The following is a 23891-nucleotide window of genomic DNA, read 5'->3' as shown; positions in this document are numbered from 1 at the left end:
GGGCACAACGGCTTGCAAACAGAATTCTTTGTCATGTGTGAAAGAAGAAAACTGGTAAATCTCATGTATTTAGAGGCATACCTCCAAAAACATGAGTCACCATACCGTCAAAAGAGAACACAGGGTTAGTTATGCTTAAAGTTTGGGTTCTAAGTTCTAGCAGATTACAGTATGAGCTGACTTCTCTCTGTTTATCTTCTCTGGCCTTCAGATCCTTTCATTGATGGAGCTGATGGTAGCTTCCACTTGGCAGAAACATCCTGAGAATTAAATAGCAGAATGTGTAGACAGTATGTGCTATAAGCCCTGCTCCTCTGCAGCATGGGCAATGGCACCAGCAGGAGGCTGAGCCTCTCTGGTCTTATCTCACTTGTAGGAGATGTGACCTAAGAGAGGTGCAAACCTGCCTCAGCTCGGCTCAGCACACAGGGAGCTCCATGGAGCATGTTTTTCAGGTGCAGACTGGAGCTTCGCTTACTCACTTGTCCTGATCTTTGGCTGTAATTTTGGGGGTACTAGGTCCCAAGTATATTCAGCCACAACTGGATACTTGCATTTCTTTAAAGATTCAGGGTGGCAGTGTGGGCATGTCAGGTCAAATGTGGAATTAATTTATATGTGCCTCCATAGTAAAACATCCATTTATATGTAGATAAGGATGTACTTTTTAAATTTTTTTTTTATTATGTATTTTGCTCATTTACATTTCCAATGTTATCCCAAAAGTCCCCCATACCCTACCCCCCCCCACTCCCCTACCCACCCACTCCCACTTTTTGGCCCTGGCATTCCCCTGTACTGGGCATATAAAGTTTGCAAGTCCAATGGGCCTCTCTTTCCAGTGATGGCCTACTAGGCCATCTTTTTTTTTTTTTTTTTTTTTTTTTGGGCTGGGTTTCTTTTATTTATTTATTTATTTATTACATATTTTCCTCAATGACATTTCCAATGCTATCCCAAAAGTCCCCCATACCCTCCCCCCCACTTCCCTACCCACCCATTCTCATTTTTTTGGCCCTGGCGTTCCCCTGTACTGGGGCATATAAAGTTTGTTTGTCCGATGGGCCTCCGATGGGCCTCTCTTTCCAGTGATGGCCGACTAGGCCATCTTTTGATACATGATTTAATAATGCTGTATCTCAGAATCATCACCATCTTCATCATTATCATCATCATCATCATCATCTATCTTTCCAAATGAAATCTGAAGGAGGGTAGTAGACGGTATAAGTACTACGTTAGGATGTTTGAAAGGTGTGTAGGTTTGATACCAGCTCTCTTACTGGGTATTTCTTGTGAGCCTCAGTTTCCCTGATTGAGGACTGGAAAGGAAGATCCCAGAGGGATGCACATAATTTTCTGGCACTAAACAACAACAAAAAAATGAATTAAACTGCAACTTGGAAATCAACATTGCTCTTTCCACCCCTACTATAAGTTATACAGAGTTCTTTCAAGTTTAAAATGGTGTCGAATATTTATGCATATATATGTACATACACATGTTTACTTAGTATAAAAAATTTAGCAAGACTTTCACTTGGCTATATAAACATCCCCCTCTGAGTTGCCACGATGGAGTAGAGGGACTGGAAATATGAGGACACATGGAAAGGTAAGTTTAGGTTACAACCACCTCCACTCTGCCTTAAGCAGATAGGGGAGCAACTATAAGCTAGAAGAGAGCCTGGGCCTGGGATATCCTGTCATCCCAGGGTGGTGATAAAAGAGAGAAAGCTATTACACTGGAGGGCATTCTTATGATTTCTTTTCCAATCTATAACTCCCAGGGACTATAAAATCCTCAAACCTTCCCTTCCCCTCCTTAGCTGCAACTATTTATCAAACTTTAAATGACAAGGAAGCCAAGAACAGAAACTACAGCCCAGTCTTTGGAGCCAGCCAGGCAGTACAGAGGAAACTCAGGCTCCATCTCCAACCTCCAAACCAGTCTCAGTTCCCTGGCTGTAAACTGTAGCTAATGACATTACTTGGCCAAAAGATAGCTGTGAGATTCACATGAAATCAAATGGGACAACCATGACAGAGTTTGGATATATAGCAGATGATGATAAATAAAGGTTGTCTACTGCTGTTGCTATCGCTGGTCCTGTTGGCTAGTTATTAATGATGGTGGTTATCATGGCTAATTAATGAACTACTCTGCTACTGAGTACTGTCAAGTACTCACCCTTAGACCCAGAAGCACTATGCCAGCTTTGTCTGCTTCTACACTGTGTTTGCTCTCAAGAAGTAACACTATGCAGCTCACCCTGAAGAAAGTAACAAGAGGTGGAGGTTAAAGATGATCTCGCTCTTGAAGAATGGCTTCAGTCTCACTCTAGGCCGATGTGAAATGACAGCACCTCTTAGAACAGAAAGCGCAGCAAAGCAAAGGACTTGTTTCCCCATAGCTGTTCCTGTGTGGGCTCTCTACTGGCCCACTGTTGGCATGTGGGGCTTCTCTTTCAACCAGCCTGCCAGCCAAGGTTCAGAAAGTGTCAGAGCCAGATCCACAGGCACTAGCAGAAATTTCAGTGGCTACTAAGCTTAACACCTCCCTGGCAGGGCTAAAATCAACACCACAGATTTCTTATTCCATAAGCATCCTGAGCCTAGTGTCAAGTTTCCTTGCTTGTCTGAGGTAAGGACAAACTCCTAAGGCTGAGCGAACTTAAGTTTCAGAGGCCAGAAGCCCTTTTCAAACACGGAATTGCTGATCTGTAGAGGCTCTCTCGGTGGAGAATTTTCATAGGTTGGCTCCATAGTCAATTTTTTCATCGTGCTTCGTGCCCCTGACTATTCAGAAAGTTAAATTATTGTCCTTTATTGTCTCCACACACTCGCTTTGTTTATTTACACATATTAAAAAGTATCAGGTATCCCAGTGGGCTTAGAATAGAAAGACTTGCCAACAAAACTACCTGGGGCAAATTCTGCAGCTAGCTGTCATGAGTACAGGCAATAGGCCCAGGGCTCACGATAAGCTGGTGCAGACCCACTGTCCTGCATACAGCTAGACTCTAACCACTGAGGGTGACATAAAGAGTCACCTGGCGACTGTGTACCTCCTGCTGAAACTCAGGGTTTTCTGTGACTTATGGGATGTGTGTGGCTGAAGTTATTTCAATCATGACTACATATGTGCTCAGTAGACACTACCAGCTTCAGTGTTTCAAAACTACAAGCTTGCATTTTGGGTTTGGACGGTGTCTCAGCTGAGCACGGGCTATATAAAGGGGCTACACAAAGGGTTTAAGTTATCTGTGAGACCTGGGGTGTGGGTAAACACTGTCCTAAAGGGTTTGGATGCCTCTAACTTGGTTAAGAGATTAACCTCTTTCACAACCCATCTCTCAGTCCCCCCGCCCCCCCCCCTCCCTGAGGCCTCCATCCCACCCCACCTCCACACTCTACTTATCAGTGCAAACTTTGACACTGAAGTATTACTTCCAGCTTTGAAAAGAGCTCCACAGCCAGCATAGAATTTATCTGATTCTGGTCTCTGTGGGTTGGTGAGGTCAAGATTCCACCCCTGATTTGCCAGTACACTATAAAAGAGTATTTCACATAAACCAAATGCTACAGTAATCTCCAAGTGGTCCTCCTGAATTCTGACACTTCCTGGCACCTAACGCACAGTCACATGACACCCAGCCAAGCAGAGAGAGAGAGAGAGAGAGAAAGAGAGAGAGAGACTGCCTTCCAGCTACGGCCTCATACCTTGGCAAGAGAGCACTTTTGCCAAAAGTTTTATGAAGTTTGTTTAGCTTACTTCAAATATTTTACTTTAAGTAAACCATCCAAACCCAATTCAGTTCTTTCTGTTGGAAAGGAAAATGGTATGTCTCGAGTTATTAAGACGCAGCTATGCTTCTTAAATTTTCCTTGGGCCTGACTCTAAGAGGACTCCCCGTGTTAATAAAATCACCATTACAGCTTTAGATCCACCTTACCCGCTGCTCTGATATGGATATCACGGTGGTTTCTTGCCATTGTGGCTGCTTCCTACCCAGCAGTCAACTTGCAACTCTCTGGCACATTCCAAAAATAAACTGCAAGCAATTTATTTTGTTTCCTCTAGCGAAGGAAAAAGATGCCAAACTCTACTAAGACAAACCCAGGCAGAAAGGAATTACATAGGATTTTAGTGAGCATCAGTGGCCCATCATTCATTTCGCATTTACAATCAAAAAGCATCCGCAAGGATTTGAGAGCGGCATCAATTTCACTTATGTGTGTTTATATGTATTTATGTAAGTATATAGACTTGCCTCCTTACAAAGTATATAAAACATGTACATATATAGATGTTGAATAATTCAAAGCATTAGTGTGATCATATACAGTGAAGGCAGAAGTAAACTTAGTCACACTGTTAAATGTAGCCTGCACTTGATTTCCCGCTTCTAAGCAATGACAGCAATTTTTAAGCCACCAGGATATGTCTTCATAACTGTATGTAAGCCCAGAGAATAGAAATATAAAATCGTGTTCAATAAACCTCAAGGCCTTTTGGTTGTAGGCTAGCAGAAGGGCAGCATCATTGTCCCCTCCTACTATGCTGAATCAGCAGGTACTGACAGTAAGTAAGCCATCAGTGTTTGTCCCTTGGCTGTTTGTCTCTGCATTCATATGTGTGGCTGTCCCTGTTTGGAGTATCACTAGTTGATCTCCAGGAAACACTTGGCAATGTCTATGGACATTATTGGTTGTCACTTTGAGGGAAGGGTTGTTGCTAAATATTTTGCAATACACAGGGCATTGCTAAAACAAAGCAAACTGGGGTAGATTGTCAATAAAACAAAGGTTGAAAACCCTGGAATCTTCTAGTTTTAGAAAACACCAGCCTTCGTTTAAAGTTTTGGGCTTGGTTTCTCCCTCTAGAAACCTGTATGCCAGAAGACGTTTTATAACTAATAAGCAGAGGAAAGAATGAGCCCAAAGGTTTATTCCAGATCTCAGATATAATAACAAAGGAATTTCGCAGTAGGAGGTCTCTAGGCCGTGGCTAAGGGACACCAGGAGAAGTCTACCTGGATGCACTATGGAAAGCTGGGCATTGCTTTAAAAAATTGGAAGCTATCCCATCTCTGAACTGAATCTGAACAAACGAGGCTCGCCAAGGAGAATGTGTTTTACAGCAGAGAAGGAAGATCGGCTGGAGAGCAAGCGAGGGCAAACAGATGGAAAGAACACCAGGGGAGATTGAGAAATAGCCATCTGATGATATCATTTAGACTTGTGCCGAGAACCGCATGCCTGCACGCTTCCAGCTCTGACCTGCAGGTGCAGGTGCAGCCCATGGCCTCCCAGTGCCCCTCCAGCTGGGTGGCTTTCTCTGGTTGTCTCCCTGGGTGATGGAAGGGATGGATCACTCATACGCTTCATACAACACAGCACTTGATATGGCTGATTGAGAACTGCTGTCCTCCTTTGTCTTCTACTTTCTCTTTTACTTTTTCATAAGTCATCATTCTTCTAGATAAGGAAAATCTAGCTTGTAATAGATAAACTAATAAAATCTAGCTTTATGCCTGCATGAAGGTGGACGAGGCCTTCTCATAACTATAGAATTAAATCTACATTAAACTTGCACTAGGTTTCTCTTGTAATAGAGAAACTAATGCAATCTAGTAAATATGTCACTAATCACCATTTTGACTCTTAAAAATTTGAGCAATTAAAGATTTAGGTTGTTTCTGCACAAAACCCATGTTCATAGGAGGCTGATAGCCAGAGAATCAGAAGATAGAATACATCTGTGTCATGCAAGTGAAAAAGAGGTGTACTGCAAAATATCAGAAGTTCCTGGGAGGTCTGTCCATACTTCATCTAGTCTCTCTCTGCTTCATTATCTACACTCTATGGAGAAATGCAAACATGTCCACTGGTGTGGCTGAAAAGTTCTCAGTACACCGTGGAGACTGCGCACAGAGAAGGGAATGAGGTTGAAGGTAGCCTCGGGTCCAGCCATAAATAGAGAGTCTCTGGGAGACAATTAAGGGGAATAATTCAAGTAGGTGCTTTTGAATCACTGGCTGATTGATCATAACTGCTGCTTCTTTCTGCATTAATTTCTGAATCTGCTGTCATGCATGACTGGCCTCCCTTGAGCTGGTTTATGACTTCATTATCTTCAAAGGAAGGTTATTTTATTAAATCTATAACTTATTTTTTGCTAATTCAATGAGCAGTTTCATCCATTGTAAAGTTTCACGACTACCTTTAAAAATAATAATATATATTAGGCAAGAATAATTATGTATTTATATAATACATTAACATATAACAGTTTTCCATATGTAGTTTTGTATAGATATAAAATGACATATATTTATGTATTTGTTACCAAACAATCAAAGAGGAGGAAACTAGGGTTTCTTGGAGCAATATAAACTTTGATTTCAGGTAAATGAAAAAAAGAAACCTGTTTCGATAAAAAGCTGCTGCCAAATGCCAGAAAAGTCCACTACTCTAATCCTAACTGCCTCATAAAACAGTTTTTAATCAACTTCCTGGCTCGGCTAATACTACCACCATGTATCAGAAATAACTTGACAATGTATTTCTAACACCATTTTTTCAATAGCATGCTATATTAAGCTGTCTCAAAGTCAAGTAAACTTTGGGACTGACATGGTGATTTCCTAATGGATGTAGGCACAAGTAAGTCCCCATACGGGGCTGCTGTGAAGCCCACACAAAGCTCTGTCCCTGAGATTAATAGGGCAGCCTCAGATAGCTCTCAAATGTCACAACAATTTCATAGAACCTCCAGGAACTCATTTAAAAGTATCAGGATGCAAGTTCATTGCCATCAACAATATCAAATGTGCCCAGGAGAAAGGATGAGGAGTTGGGAGAGAGAGGAGGAAGTGCAGTTCTTTGATGGTGTAAGAAGAAGTAAATGCCCTAGAGATTATGGATGGCTGGCTATACTGAGCATCATTAGCTTAGCCCCAAGGACTGAAAATGCTATTAGCAGTTTCAAATGCACATTAAGTTATCTGATGTTCTTCTTTAAAACTCTATCTATCCATGTATTGTCCAGAGGTCTCCTAATAGCAGATTCTGGTGGTTTCAATATAGCTTCTGTGAGAGGATGGCAGCTGATACCGGGTACCAGTGGGACAGTGGACGAGCCCATCTAATACTCAGAGAATTAAATCTATAGAAAATGTACACCAGGTCTCCCTGATCATCACAAAACATTAAACAAATATTATGAGTACATTTTCCCAGAGAAAGAACTTACTTTCAGTGCAGATAGGACAGCATCCTTTCCTGTTGAGAATTTTACCCTGGTCAGGAGGGAAAAAAAGAAACCAAAAATTTAATGTTAAGAGACGGTCTGCTGAGGAGAAATCTCTTTTTCAAAGTATAACACCAGATAAACCAATGAAATCACCCCAAATTGCACTTGAACTGGACGGTCTGAATGGTGGTGAAATGCATCAGGTGTCCAGGCCAGGCAAGATCACTCCAGAAGTTTTCCTGGTTTTGTCCTCTTAGAAACAGAATACCTCAAAGTATGGTGTGATTTTTCTCATGAAGGAAGAGGGAGACAGGCTGGACACAGCTCTCTCATTGATAGTCAAGCCAAGTGCATACACACACAACTGGAAACCATTGACACTCTGTCCATACCATCAGGACCTTCTTCCTGCTGTTGCTCTGAAAAGCTCTCTGGTACCCTGCAACCCAAGCTGAAAGCGCTCCCTCACATGCTCCAGACATGTTATAGCACAGATCAGATTCAGTCAAGCTTCCTCCTCTGCAGCATCAGGCATGCTAACTCATTGTTATACAATCAAAGCAAAAAGCAACGGACTCTATAGAACTGAATCATTTTGTCTCTCTGCTCTCGAAATACACTGCCATTTCCTAGTCAAATATCTTTTCACTTTTTAAAGAAGAACACATATTCTCCAGACCTGTACCAGAGAATGGTCTTTCTTTATCTCTGACTCAGTGATTCATCACAGGGAAAAGGAAATGTAGCAGAAGCTGATGAACACTTCAGGAACAACACTTTCTGCATGACCTAACAGCGGGTTGCTCAGGAGGACTTAATGAGCCAATCCCTTAAGGCTTAATGATATGATAGTCATTGTTACCAAGAAGTGCGAAATCGTTCTGAGCTGAGGATTTCCCCTTCCATGGGTGAAGAAACTTGTGTCAGTAACATAGCATGATAGAAACAGAAAGTTAACTTCATTTTATGTGACACTGCAGGCCATGTTCTTTTACTACAGATTTTTTTTTAAGCCACAGTTCTTCGAGACATGTATTTTCAACTGTCTGCAGGACAGACTGTGGTACGTGCCTCATGCTTCCTCTCATTTGAAATTCACAATGACACTCTGAGGACATGTGACCTCATCCCCCTTTCCACAGAGAACAAAGGAAGCAAAGTGCACTAAGATGTGGCCCAAGCCCAGGACAAAGACCCAGAGCCCAGTCTCTGCTCACCACTGGTGAGTGGTTTGCAGAGCAGATTTGAATATTTCAAAAGAAATAATCACACTAGCTTTTCAAATGACATTTTGCTACCAAAGAACTAAAGCCATGTCTCATTCATTTCTTGCACCAATTAATCCTCCTATGACATACTAAACTCTACATGCCATAGATAATGCTAAGACCCTTAATTACAGTTCTTCATGTTGTGGTGGCCCCCAACTATAAAAGTTTTTCTTGCTACTTCATAACTGTAATTTTGCTATTGTTATGAATCATAATATAAATATTTGATATGCATAGTATCTGGTATATAATCCCTGTGAAAGGGTCATTCAACCCCACCCCCATTTCAAAGAGATCTTGACCCACAGGCTGAGAATTTATGCCAAAGGGTATCTCGTTTAATTCCTCAAGGACAAAACCAAAGATCATCCAAGCTCCATGGAATGATTTCCACAGAGGCTCAGACAAGGCAGGTTGCCCCATTGGAATGGTGTGAGTTAAAGCTATGTTTCTAATCAAAGGAGACTGGGAGATTCCCCGCAGCTATATCTCACCAGACACAGCCATTTCCCTTGTTCAGTAAAGCTGCTCCTGTTAGTAAATAGGTGAGAGAAAAAAATAAAGTACAGACTGTGAGGTCAGAGAGCCTGGGCTGTCTGGATGATCTGTAGCCTCATCTGGAAGAAGGGTCTATTTAGCACCTACCTCAGTGGACAGTCTCAGGGGAGTGAGCTTATTTCTGTGACCAGAGAAATGGCTTCAATATAAACTCATGATATCTATCTAAGAAACAGTGTACTGAGAGTCCCACCCCCCAGAGCTTTGGAAATTACCTAGGAGGGCAAATAGTGACTATAACCATAGGCTCCTTCTGAAAAGGGGAGGGGGTAGGTTTTAACTGGAAAGGTTACAGTGTGTGGGGGTTGCACAAAGACCTTCTAGTTTTTCTAATTTTCTTTTTAAAATTTCCCTAATCAATGTAGGGAAGGAGAAATAAACTGCTAAGCTGCTGTCTTTTCTTTTTAAGGTATTTCATGGTAGAGCTAAACTATCTTCCAAAGACCTTGTGCTGGCCTCTGAGAAGGGGAAGTGTGAGGGGGGAAACCAAGTTGGAAAGATGCCTAGAAACAGAAAGGTGGTCCTGGAGGGCCTAGCCAAGTCAGGGCACTGAGAAGCAAGGGCAGAGGGGGCAGGGCTGGGGGCTGGGCAGAGGCCTTCCTGGGAGGGACGGACATGCCTGGCCTGAGTGTAGCACACCCAGTAAGATCACTAGGGAGAAGCAGGCAACATAAGGAGCTGTGACCTCCCAGCAGAAACCACCGACCCAGCTACAAGTGGCAGAGCAGAAGCTAAGCTGCAAACCCCGCAGTGGCCTGCTGAGGCGAGTTACTCCAGCCACCAGGTTGGCACCACTTCTCGGTTTTGTCTTGTAGAATAAGGAAGCCCATTATTACTAACATGTGCTGGGAGAGTTCATTAGCACTGAGGGTTCCCCGAGGACTGGCAGAAATGATGTGATTCCATTTTTCCCAATGAATATTTATAAGCAGCCCAAGATCAAGTCTGCTTATTGTACCTACTTTTTTTTTCTTTTATGGGAAGTTTTCAGTTTTATGTCTGAGGCTTTTTAAAGCAAGACTAATTAGGGGATTTTTTTCCCTTTTCTCCCCCCTCCCCACCAATTCAGTTGTGCAACGGCAACAGCTGTTGTTTTTTTGTGCCTCATTTGGCACTCAAGTAAAAACAGCAACTTTTTGTTTATAATAATAGCAGATGTGAATAAAATTAAAAGCTTTCTATAACGGAGAATAGAGGACATGCTCTGAATATATGGATATGTTTTCTTCATTCACTGGAAGGTACTAAATAGGTTTGACATTTTCTCAAAACGTACAAAGCCTTGAAAGGTTTCAAGTTGCTGAGGTGAATTCAATGGAGCCCATGCTTCCGAAGATAATGGTGGCTTTATTCAAGCCTGGGCTGTGGGTTTTTGAAAAGAGGTATTTCCATAAGGATGCTGTTTCCATGTGGGGCTACAATGGAGGCAGGGCTAGAGCAGAATTTTCTGCAGAGGAGTTGGGGCTTCTGCTAGGCAAGGAAATCCTCCTTGGGAAGTTCCTATTAAACAACCACATCATATTACCATAGCTATGAGAGGAAAGCTGAGATTTGAAGAAAAAAAAAAAAGAAGGAAGGAGAAGCAAAATGTGGTTATGACGTTAAATTGAAAATCCAAAAATAGAAAACAAGATCTAGGCAAGAAAGCTGAAGAAGTGTTTACAGAGGTTTGAGAGATGTCAATAAATAGCAGGAAGATAGCAGCAAGGGAGACAAGAGTTTTGTCACACAAGGCTGGACTCCAAATAGGAATGGAAAGAAAGAATCAGGGTGCTGAACAACAGGCTTTATCTCTTGCAGTATATATGTAAGCTTTGGGAATTCCCGGTTGTCTTCAGAAAATGGCATATGCCGTGCATTTCTCAAGGTAACAGAGAAAAAAGAAGCCAAATGTCCTACATACCTGTGGGCAGCTGCTGACAGGAACACACTGCTTCTTTCGACACTCTGTCTTCCCCTTCACACAAGCACAGATGCTGCAGTTGACTGAGGACCACATCTCTCCATCCTACAGGACACAGCACAGAATTGAACTACAGGGAGAGCTGAGCAAGTGGGTTATGGTTTCGCCATTGAGGAGAGCATGACTAAGCTGCCTAGGTCAGGTGACTCTGACCACTTAACACAATGGTCAGGGAAGGTTTCAGACACTGTTTTAAAGGTAGGAAAATCTTGGCCCAAAAAACAGAGCATTCTTCTGGGGGTAGCAAGTCATGCTTACATCTTGCCCCTCATGTCCTCATGTGTTTTAATTTTCACCCCAGAAGACAAGAAAATATGAATTTTATACTTGATGCATGAGCAGATCCTAACCTTCAATTAATGGAGTTGAAATACTTGATACAACAGGCATCACGGTTAATTGAGATGCTTAGACACAGTGATGTAAGACAGCTATGCCTTGCCCTTGAGCCACCCAGGACAGGAAGATAATGGAAGGTATTCAAATAATTCTCAGTGGCCAGGCAGACAACTGGTGAACACCCATGAATATACAAAGGTCAGACAGACCAGCCCTAGAGACATGACTCTTGCTTACACTCTCCTCCCAAAATGTAGTATAGCACTTTGAGACATAGACTGGACTCTTGCTTGGCGAGAAAGGCACTCAATGAATGCATTGACCTTGTCAGATTTATAGTGTGCAGTCAGTGCTCAGCCAGAACACATCAGGCAGGATACATACATACCTGGGCTCAAGTTTGAACGATCAGACAACAGAGTTAGATATAGAGACAAGATGAAGGATCCTTCCCGGGCACACAGATTCAAGATCTTTGGTGCATCCTGTCCTTTCTCGATTTTTGAAGATATGTTAAGGACTGCCAACCCCCTGCTGCCTTTCAGGTGAGAGAAAACTAACTGAATTTGTCTGTAAAGGGCATCGAACTTATGGACAAATATTTTCAGGGCTCACAATCTCTGTAAAGTGCTCTAGACCTCAGATGCTAAAAGAAATCTTTTTAGAAAGAGGTTTGAAAGTGTTTTGTTCAAAGCACTATGATGGGAGGAGCATTATTGTTTTATCTTGGTGCTCTGGGTACAAATGGTAGCTTTGAATAAAGAGTATTTTACATGAGTGTCTCTGAAAACTTGCTGTATCGCCCTCTCATGATGGGCGTATGGCATTTTCTTCTTTCTTGCAGGGTCCATAAGAATCCAGACCTCTCTGTAATCACGTCAGTGAATGGGACCCTGAGGGGGCTCCCACTCTGACATGGCATTAAGAGCCTAGGTGCTCATGGCTATCATCAAGCACATCTTTGGTACAAAGTCTCCCTCATCTTTAAGGAAACCATAGCAGATAGGAGAGAGGAGATAGAATGAACAAAGCCTTCACCTGCTTCCTGAAGCCAAATGCTTATGACACAGCTTTCCACTTAAGATCACTATAAAACAGTATAGATCACATGCCAGGTGATGTTGGAAGGCCAGTAAGCAAGCCTTTGAGTACCTTGGAGTTAGACTCTTGAACATATACTTACACTTACATGGTAAACATCCTCATCTTAACACTTTCCAGTTGAGCCTTTTTATAAATGAAATTTGTAAGATTTTGCTGAAAGTGCCAAGTTTTAGATCCATCAGGATCTTGCCATGGTCATGATCTTAACAAGGTATACTTAGCATGCCCAAATAAATGGTATGCTCTCAATCATTTGGGCACCATAACTATACCAGCCATTTGGCATGCTGAGCTGAGCCTCAGGCATTGGCTGATGACATGTAGAAAGACCAATAACACTGACACATTTGGCATCTTCCATATTCTGATTTTATATATATGCATTTGTAAATTAATATACTAAATATACATGTGTGGTTTTAAATGTATAAATTATGCAAAATTCTAATCTGAATTATGTCCAGAGCTTTTTAATGGCCATTTTGATGGCTCCCACAAGCTCATGACATCATGATGGCTTCTCTCATACATACCCTGAAAATCTTGCTACCGAACTTGCACACTTTGATGTCTTCAGGGGGCACCCGTAAGAGACAGTCTTCACAACAGGCATCCTCATCACTGTTACAGACACCAGGGTGGGAGCACTTCTTCTTACAAACCATTGTTGAGTCCTAGAGACCCAAAGGCAAGGCAGACTAGAAATTAAAAATGATGTTCACCTCTCCTACAGAGCTTTCTCAGTCCTCCTTTAATAATCCACAATGGCTCTAAGCCGAACTCTCCTAGCACCATGCTTTAATGTCATACAAAAAGCTTTCCATTCACTTCAAAATATGTTTCCTGTCTAATATCTATAGCAGGAGAGGGTTTACCACACTCCCAGACTTGCTTCTACTGGCCTCTAACTTCATGCTCAAGACCCCAGCATACTTCCTCGGTGAGACAAGAAATTCCAGATCATTATGGGCTGACAGATTCCATTCTTCCTGCCCTTCTTTCATTTTCTACATAATAGAGGTTGTTTGGGTTTCCCAGACCTGCCTTAGAAATCAAAAAGAACCGTGAGTGAGTCTGTTAGAGAGGGAAGCTCTACACAAACAGAAGGGAGTATTGATATAACAAATCCCATCTGTGGTAGTTTAAATAAAAATGCTCCCTCCAGACTCATATATTTGTGTGTTTAGTTTTGAGTTGATGAACTGTTTGAGAAAAATTAGAAGTATTAGGGGGCGTGGTGGTATTGGAGGAGGTGTATCACTGCGGGTAAGTTTTGAGGTTTATAAGGTTCTGCCAAGCACTCTCTCTCTCTCTCTCTCCCTCCCTCCCTCCTTCCAACCCCTCCCTCTCCCTTTCCTTCCCTTCCCCCTCCCTCTCTATGCTGCTTATAATTCACAATGTAAAGCTCTCAACTATCTTCTTTCCTCCATGATGATAGCAGACTAACATTCTGAAACTAAAGAAGTGTGAAATTAAATGCTTTTATAAGAGTTGCCTTGTTTGTGGTGTCTCTTCACAGGAATAGAATAGGAATTAAGACATACATGACTCATCAAGTATCAACTTTCCCAAAAATGTCTATGAACCCATATTATGATAAGCCCCTGGCAATGTCAGGAAAAGTATTCCTTCGAGTTCTGCTGGAAGACTGGGACACACTGCTTGATTATGTCTCAAAGCCCTAGATTTCCTGAAAACCCAAGATGATGTCAATGATAGCATAATTAGCTCCCATTTGTGGGCAAATGGGCTATCCCTCAAGCAGGAGAATCATGAAGGTGACAGGTCTCAACAAAGTTTCAGTTTCAGCTTCCAAGAGAAAACTGTGGCCTGTGAGATTTCAGTGTTGATGTGATGTTGTACGCATGGAGATGATGATGCTTCTATCTATTTATATATAGCTGTGTGTATATAACATAGGATCATGCAATCCATGGAATTCAGGCATCACCTCATTAGAGTTTCCATGGGCTTTGAAACTGACCAGGTTTATCTCTGTAGTGAACTATAAAACCAGGCCTTTGTCTTCTCTTGAATACAATTAAAGTTATTTTCACTGCCAGGTGTGCTACAGGATTCATCTCAGGTAGAGCCCTAGAACACAGCCCTCTGTATTTGATTGTAGAGCATCCTTAGGCCGGCTTCCAGATCTTCTCTGTAACCTTGGGTATGATCATATTCTTCAGATGCCACCAGCAACGGTTATTCCTGATAAGCAAACTGCTATCACTGTTGCCTATAGTTTTACTGTAATATAAGCCCATTGGGTAGTGCCACAGCCTCTAGAACTCCCTTACCTTGCAAGTGCATACTGTGCAGTTATCATAGACAAATGAGGCTCCATTGTCATAAACATCACTGCGAAACAGGCAGCTCCCAAAGGGAAGGTCGAATACTTTTCTCTGACCTATAGGGAAACAGGAATAAGTACAATGTAAGCAAAACAAAAGCCAGAAACAGCCCACATTACCGTCTTGTCATCAATAATTACATCACAGGGTCATGGAACAATCTCACAAGAACAGGTAAATATGATATACAAAAATAGAGCCTTGGGTCAGGTCTACCAGGAAGCCCCTAAAAATTATCAACATGAAAGCCCATTGTGTTAAAATTTAATTCCACAATGAACTTTACAGATTCAATGACCTGTTTCTATCTGCTTACCACAGTGGCTATAAGCTTCCTTGTGAAGCTTACATGGAGTTAGGCTCATTTCAGCACAACATGGTGACTTCTAGACATTACGTCTAATTCTGCTATACCTTAAACAACAAGTAATATCATTTCCCAATGTAGCAGCAATGAGAGAGTGGCTGTAGTTAGAAAGAATTGAGATATACTAAGGGTTGTTGTGAAGTGGCATCTGATATGGTCTGAATGATTGTGTTCCCACAAAACTCAGACACTGACACCTAACCATCAAGCAATAATATTAGCAGGGGAGCGCTTTGGGAGGTGAATAATTCATAGGGCAGAATTCCCACTAAAATGTCTTTGTGTATCAGACCCCAGAAACACCTCTGTTACTCCCAAGGTGTTTGAAGAACACCAAGAGAAACATCAGTAAACTATGAAGAAAACCTCAAAGAATCAGTAGGAACCCTGTTCTTAGACTTCCCAGGTTCTAGAAATACATTTATATTGTTTGAAAGTTACCCAGTCCATATTTTATTATAATAGTCTAAATATGTTTGCATATAAGATCTGGAAAGAAATGACACAGAGGCATAAAAAGGAAGCTTAATTCAAGTGACATAAAGGGTGACACCAATTCCACATGTCATATCCAGCTTCTGTGAGGACTGAACTGGTGAGAGAGGAGCCAACACACTCCCAGAAAAAGAATAGGCTCTGATTTATTCCTTTCACCACTTGAGTTTCTTCCTTTCACCACTTGAGTTTCTACTCACAAGACAATGTGCAACCATCTCTGAAATGTTACTTTAATTAAAGACTAAGTTAAAAACCAATAATTCATGTTCACTGAACAAATTTATAGCCACATTCCTCTTTCTTTTTACAAAAGATTAACATTCAGCATTTGTGGGCCTGGTGGAATCTTTATCAGTAGGCACAGAATGTCCATAGACATATTAAATGCTGTTTTTACAATTACAGTTTTTGGAAATAGAACTAATAGGAGGTAAGAAAAACTTGTTTTCTTCTATGAAAGGTCAAGGATTCAGAGCAGACCCAGCTCTAAATCAACTGGGTCTCATCATGAGAAAAATTTGGCCAGACATCAGAAGACAACAGTGAGCTATGCTTTGGATCTCATATATAGATGCTTTCATGACCTTGGGTGTGATCACTCTGGGCTCTCTGATTTCACTCATAACATGGCATCCACAACCACTGTCCCTTGCCATGATCTTTATCTGTAATGGTAATGTTAAAGCATACAACCAAAAATATCCCATGATTAGACAAAAATAAGCATAATCATTATGCTCTTTTGGCTTGTATATGTGTGTGTAGTGGGCATGTAAGTGTTGTGGATGAGTGTATCTGCACATTGCATAGGTGTAGATGCAAGTGTGTGTGTGTGTGTGTGTGTGTGTGTGTGTGTGTGTGTGTGCACATGTGTGTGTGTGCACATGTGTGTGTGCATATGTGTGTGTGCATGCATGTTTGGATGCCATAGGTTGACATCAGGTATCGTTCTTGATTTAGCTCTATTTTATGGCATGTTCTCTCACTTGTATCCAGAGGTCAATGATTGAGCTAGTGTAGAAAGCCACTTTCAGTGATCACCTGTCTCTATTCCTGCAAGATGGGATTACAAACTACTCACATATCAGTCTATTTACCACCTACAGAGGCAGGTAGATCTCAGAATTCTGGTCTATACAGTTAGTTTCCAGAACAGCCTGAGATGCACAGAAAAACCATATCTCAGAAAAAAATGGAAGGAAGGAAGGAAGGAAGGAAGGAAGGAAGGAAGGAAGGAAGGAAGTAAGTTAGGTAGGAAGAAGGGAGGAAAAATGAAAGAAGGGAGAGATGAACAGAGAGAAGGAGGTCGGGAGGGAGGGAGGTTGGGAGGGAGGGAGGGAGGGAGGGAGGGAGGGAGGGAGGGAGGGAGGGAAAGAAAACCATTAGCTGAATCACATGGATTGACCCATTACATTATAATTACCTCTGCCAAGACACCTCTTCGATTTAGAACAATATAGGATAAGAAACATCTCTAACCAGTTTTAAAATTATTTAGTACAGCAACAATGTTAGTAATTTTTCACAAATTGAACATTATTCTATCAGTCCAGAGATAAGCTTCTAACCTTGTGAAACAAAACTCTGCTTCTTTGAAGTACTTTTATAATTATGCCAATACTTATATGTACCTCAAGAATTTTACAACTGAACATGGCCAAAGTCAGACACTTACAATAAATAAATAAATAAATAAATAAATTTCAATCGATTTTAATATGTTGTTTGTGTTTTCATTTAATTCTAGCAAAATTTAACCTTCCCTTTAGATTTTTTTCCACCACCCAATTTCAGTTACTCAGCTTTCATAAGTTTGTATACTTTCTGTCATTTCTATTGTTGTTGATTTCCAGCAAATACCATCACTTGTGGAAAGAGGCAGTCCAAATAAGGGGAAGAAATCGTTTCTAGCTATATATTTGACAAAGGATTAGTATCTATAAGATACAAATAACTCAAAAAAATTAACATCAAGAACCAAACAACTCAATTAAACAACAGGGCATGGACCTAAACAGAAAGTTCTCAAGTGATAATATACAAATGGTTAAGAAATATGATTTAAAATACTCGTCATATTTAGTCGTTACAGAAATGCAAATTTAAAACTGCTTTTAAGTTCCATCTTATCCCAGCCAGAGTGACAAAGATCAAGCAAACAAACAACAGCAGGAACAAAGAAATAAAAATAAAAATAAATCTGGGACAAATGCTAGCTTGGCTATAAAGAAAGGGGAACAGTTACTCACTGCTGGCGGGAACACAAACTGATGTAGCTATTAGACAAAGAAGTTTGGAAGTTCCTCAAAAAGCTGAAAACAGATCTATCATATGGTCAACTCAGGTGTATTCCAAAAGGAATTCGTATCCTATTACGGCAGTACCTGCTCGTTCATGGTTACTACTACTCTGCTGATAATGTCCATAGAATAGAGACAGGCTATCTCTAGTTCATTAGTGCATCAACTCTAAATGGATAAAAAAAAATGTGGCATATAATGGATCAAGCTGGAAATTATCATTCTCATTGAGATAACCCAGCCCCAGAAAGTCAAAGGTCTCCCTCCTATTTTCTCTCATAGGTACATGCTAGTTTTGAGTGTTCAGATACTTGTATTTCATGTGGAATGGACATAGAGTTCAAAAATTTACTAAGGGGCCATAGCATGGGACTTTCAAGTGGATAGAGACAGAACACATTGGTACAAACTTATACTGATCTGTTCACATCATTCAAAGTAAATAATGGAATCAGAGGGGTTAAAGTGGGGTAATGGTGGAGAGAGGGCAGCAAATGTGGGAAGGAATTAATAGCACAAAAGTCTTTTGAAAAAAGTCATATGGAAATCTACCTCTGTACACACAGAGACACACATATGTATACACGAGAGAGAGAGGGAAGAGAGAGAGAGGAGAGAGAGAGAGAGAGAGAGAGAGAGAGAGAGACAGAGAGAGAGAGAGAGACAGAGAGTAGAGATTTACCATATAATCAAGAAATAATATCTCTATTATATACTAAAGACTAACAAAATAAAAGACCATGGCCAGGAATGAGTTATTAATTGTGGAGTTGTTGCCTGCTGATGTCTCAGGCCTACATCCCACACCTAAGCAGGACAGGCTATTTGTCACCAGTGTTCCTGGTTAGCCTCTAGAACTGGAGGGCTATTACTGAAGACACCATAGCCTTGAGTCATGAAACATGAAAAAGCGATCTAGTGCTGACTTGGAAGTCTCGTTCCTCCTTGCTAGCTTTGTGCTGGAAGGTGTGATACACATGGCCAGAGGAGAAAGCCCATTATCACTCTAACCCAGCTGTGACGATGGCAGGCTACATTCATGACTGGCCTGGAAAGACCTGCCCACAGGAAGTAGTATTGTTATTACTATTGTTATTATGGAAGTTACCAGCCACTTTCTGACTCAGGTTTTGTCACACTCATGAACCTCATAACTGGGACCATTATCAAGCCAAAAACCCATGGCTAGACAGGCCATAGGCCATGGAGGAGAGTTTACTATTATTTTCTAAAAGCTGTTAAGTAGACTTCTGAGGACGAATCATTATGCCCCTGTATCAGTGCATCTGTTAACCCTCATCAGTGAAGCTTCTATCCGCAATAGATAGTGATTGATAGAGACCCACACCTGGCCAAGGCCTAGAAACTAGGAGACTGTGGGATGCTCAGCTGTAAGTGAAACATATACACGATACCCCCTCCTCCCAAGGCTCTGTGCTCATTTCAGAAGAGGGGACAGACAGAGTGTAAAAAGCAGGGGATGGGTGACTGTAGGGAAACAGCGTCTCCTGGGATGTCAAGAAGCTGCCCATGAGTTCGCAGCAGGTGTGACAGCATACACAAGACCTGCACAAGCCCCATACCACACCCAATCCCAGGATGGAGGTGGCAGTTGGATGTGAAATCCCACACAGGTGAGGATTTATTGTGATTTTTTTTTTAACCTGTTGGGAGGAGAGTCTGTTTTCTCTGAGAGTGTAACTACACACCCAGGAGTATTTTGTTTTTTATTTTGGTTTTTGTTAGTTTTGTTTTGGACACAAAGTTGAGTGTATGGGGAAGGTGAGAGTGGATCTGGGAAGAGTGTGGAAGGTGTGTGAATGTGATCAAAACACACTGCACAGCATTCTTAAATAACTAATAAAAATTAAAAGTACATACAAAGCTCTATGAAGAGCTGGGCATAGTAATACAGGCTAATACTCCTAGTACATGGGAGGAAGAGAGGGGAAGAACACAAGCTCAATACCAGCCTAGGTTACAGCCAAGACTTTGTCTCAAAAAATAAATAATAGTATAATGCCTCTATGTAGAATCTTGCCTGTAAATCAATTAAAATGCCTCTTATTCATGGGTGGAGTCGACATTGCCTGACTGGATGTCCTTCCATCTCTCAGGATTCATGACCTTTTCAATCATTGCACAGCCTTTTCTTTGTACTATTTTTACTCTGCTCACTACTACTGCGTCAATGGATAGATTGCTCAGTGGGCAGCACATACATGATGGAAGAATCTATGAATTGACTGATCAATTGATTGAATCCTTAACTGGCACTACAGGTTATTTCCTGAATTAGATGTGACCACTGCCTTAAATTACCCCTCAGAAAATGTAAATTACACCTAGCATTATGGATATAAATCTTAGCAAAATGCCTGGCTCTTATCAAAACTCCCAGCAGATGGCAGATGATAACTATTAGACTTGTTAGTGGTGATGTAATTTCAGTATTATCCTCAGCTATGCCATATGAAGAGGTGTCTTGGGTCCTGACTGTTCTGTGTATCCTGATCTTTGATGAGATGCTCCATTGAGAATGAGCAAAGGAAGGAAGGAAACTCTGCAATCCAAGTGGCAGAGGTATTCCACATGCAGATGTCCTGGTCAAGAGAAAAATCTAAGAGCAATCGGCCAGAAGTGGAATTACATTCAGATTTCAATGACCAGAAAGTTTTCTGGTGTTTGCCTTTAACTGTTTTGCTGCTTTTGTTGTTGAGAGGATATGTTTCTTCTCGCCAGAAAAGAACACAAAATCTCACTTTAATCCCATAGTCATCATGGCCCAACACAAAACATGCTAGGGAGTGGTTCGGAGGCTGGCTGCACAGCTTGATTTAAGCAATCTCTGTATCATTTCACTCTGGTTCAGCACAAAGATGAAAAAGGTCTCACTTGGCAGAATTATAATCTTTATATTTTCCAAAACTTACTGTTCTTTTTGTAGTCTATCTTAAAAACACAAGTGAACAGTAAAATGTGTACTAAATACAACCATCATTCCTCATGTGAGAAACTTCTAACTAGTCTCAGCACACCAACAGCATTTGCTTCAAAGCTTTAATCAGTGTTATTTATCTGCAAGACCATGTCCAACCACCTCCCCCTCTTTGATGAACTCCCATTTAGATGGCACGGGTTCCACCATGCCCTCAGCTTGGCAGCATCAACTACACTGGTTTCAATTCAGGGTGGCACATGTGGGCAGGCAACAAGCACAGTACATGAAAATGTCTTTAACCCAGTACATTTAGCAAGTCTCTCTTGTTCTTCTAATTATGCCATATTTGCTTAAAAGTATGAGTTTGTGCATAAGATAGAAAGTCAGGCATTGTTAGATGAAATCGCAGTAGGATTCCTTAAAAGAGGAGAAAACAGTGTAACACAAATGCCTTTATTTGGCAGGTCTGTTACAGAAAGAAGCTAAACTGAAGGTGTGATAATCTGTGAAGGAAGAAAATAAGTCAGAAAAAGCAAATTGTGAATGAGAGGAGAGAGCTCCAAATGGGGCAAGGTTTGAAAAGAACCTTGCTGAAGCCAAATCAAAGAGACAATCAGTGAAAATCTCCCAAAGACAAAACAATTAAGGCCTTCTGTGAGCTAGAAAGCTTAGGATTCCATTTTAGGGTATTCGTTCTACACCTCTGCAAAACAATCCCACTTGCTGGCTGCAAACCTTCAGTGAAATGTGCTCCACGAGCCTTGATTCAATTGTACCTTAGGATACAAAGATAGCAGGAGGTGGTGATAGGAGAAAACAATGCCTGAAACCATAACAAAATAATACAGAGATCCAGAGAAACAGTCAGCAAAATGCAAGCCAGAGGTGATCAGCTTTCCTAAGCATCTCTTCAGATTAGAGAAATGCCTTCTTCTAAGGGGATTAAAAGCAGTAACTGCCAGTGCGGCATGTGAAAGTTCTGGTTTCTGTAGCTATGCTTTGCAGCTTCTTGAGAAGATTCAATGGTGTAAACTATATGCAGTACCTGGTCTGTGGTAAAGGCTCCATGTGAGAGCAGATACTCCACTCCTACAGTGTATCAAATATTATTCATTCCAAGCTTCTCACTTCCTGCCATCCCATTCTTCTGGGTGCTTTTGGCTCTCAGGTAATTCTAGACTGCAGTCTTCCATACATTTACTTCAAAATGCCCTCACTACATGCTTCCAACAGTCAGGTGTTCAGCTAGGCTCTTTCTTCAGCACCATTCTCAACCCACCAGACACTAGCCAGGTTGTAGCTGCACGCCACTCTTCAGAAGCCAATGATGGTAGAGCAGCTTCTGAGCAGACCTCGAGTTCAAGCCAAGGCTTATTCACACAGAAGGAGCAGCTGTCTCTACCAAGCCGCGACTCAACATACACATCACACACTCGGCAGAAGCTTCCAGAAGAAATTACATTGTTCTTCAATCTGAAAACTGTCACTCACCCAAACATTTGGGGCAGCACTGTCCTGAGGGTGTGTGACTAAGGTGCTGGGGACAAGAGAGAATGGGACAGACTTCTCTCACGCACTGTGTCCTGCCTCCCTAAGAAAAGAGAGAGAGAAAAAAAAGCATATTAAGAAAAGTCAGTGTACATAGGTGATACAACTAAGATATCTAGAACAAAAACAAGACCTATTTTTAGGATTTGGTCCCTAGACTGACTGTGCAGTGTGAGTATAAGCCTGGGATTCCACCCCACCCCATGCATCTCTTTCCTCTTTCTTGTTGGCCTTACAGATTACAGCTATGAAAAGATGACCCTCGGCTACATGGTTGCAGCCATCATCCTTTCCAAGACCCCACACGCTTTTCTTCATCATTTTCTTTCTCAAACCTTGCCTTGGCATACACTTAGGGGAACCCAACCATCTCCATTTTCCTAGGATATGAAACTTCAGTTCAAAGCAAAGAAGCATAAAGCAAGGCAACAAAAACGGGTGCCACCAATGCAAGTGGCTCCAGGATGTGGGGACCGTTCTGATGGTTACTACCTCTTGTCACCCATCCTCTAACTACACAAAGGTGTCTTAATTGATGAGATTTTTTTTAATCTTTCTGATCCCATCTTTCTGCAGACATCTTTCTGCAATAAGCATTTACCCTCAGCCTCAGCTTTCAGATGTTGGAGGATGGCCCAAAGAGAGTTCGACCAGAGGAGGCATCCCAGCTGCTAAAGGCGGATGCTCTGGAAGCCAGTATTCAGGATAATTTCACTGCTCGATGAACACTCAACAAAAGCTGGTTCCGCTAATAGTTATAAGGTTGTAATGGCTGTCACTGGAAGAGCTGGTAATGCCTCTGAGGCCTGTAGTAGAAATTTTGAAGACTTTGGATATTTTGTGTATTTTATCCTTCAAACACCAAGGACCCCTCCTTATCCCTGACACTCCTTCTCATCCTCTTGGCCCACAGCCCTCCTCATTTCTCTGCCTATCAGTCTGTATGTTCCTTCTAGAAGGCAGAGGTATAGACTCCTCCCACCACTGTGGATCATGTTGTCTCGGTGAGTTATAACTGAATGTGTAGAAAGCTGAAACATGAAAAAATAAAATGCTTCCCTGTTAGTTCACATCTACAAACCCACAAGACTGGCATTAAGACTATCCTAATGTGAGCCGGGCTTGGTGGAGCACGCCTTTAATCCCAGCACTTGGGAGACAGACGCAGGTGGATCTCTGAGTTGGAGGCCAGCCTGGTCTACAGAGTGAGTTCCAGGACAGTCAGGGCTATACAGAGAAACCCTGTCTCGAAAAACCAAAAAAAAAAAAAAAAAAAAAAAGACTATCCTAATGCAATACAAATGAACTTTATGAATAAGGTCTTCTTTTTCAAAAGTTAAGTAAATTTGGTAAATAGATCAACAGGTGTCAAATCCTTGCTTGTCCTCTAAGA

General features: G+C 41.5%; 1 protein-coding gene across 1 annotated transcript in view; it reads right to left on the bottom strand.

Moving 5' to 3' along the window:
* Bmper (BMP-binding endothelial regulator) overlaps positions 1-23891 on the bottom strand; it is a 262140-nt gene that overhangs the window by 96483 nt on the left and 141766 nt on the right. The window contains exons 7-11 of the mRNA NM_028472.2: positions 22442-22541; positions 14791-14900; positions 13027-13167; positions 10991-11095; positions 7259-7304 (exon numbers count right to left, since the gene is read on the bottom strand). Coding sequence (NP_082748.1) covers positions 7259-7304; positions 10991-11095; positions 13027-13167; positions 14791-14900; positions 22442-22541 — 502 coding nt within the window. The remainder of the gene's footprint in view (positions 1-7258; positions 7305-10990; positions 11096-13026; positions 13168-14790; positions 14901-22441; positions 22542-23891) is intronic.

Source organism: Mus musculus, chromosome 9 (assembly GCF_000001635.26).
Source record: "Mus musculus strain C57BL/6J chromosome 9, GRCm38.p6 C57BL/6J".
In the NCBI taxonomy this organism is placed as follows: Eukaryota; Metazoa; Chordata; class Mammalia; order Rodentia; family Muridae; genus Mus; species Mus musculus.
The sequence above is the reverse complement of the archived record's forward strand: the minus strand, read 5'-3'. Positions and strand labels throughout refer to the sequence as shown.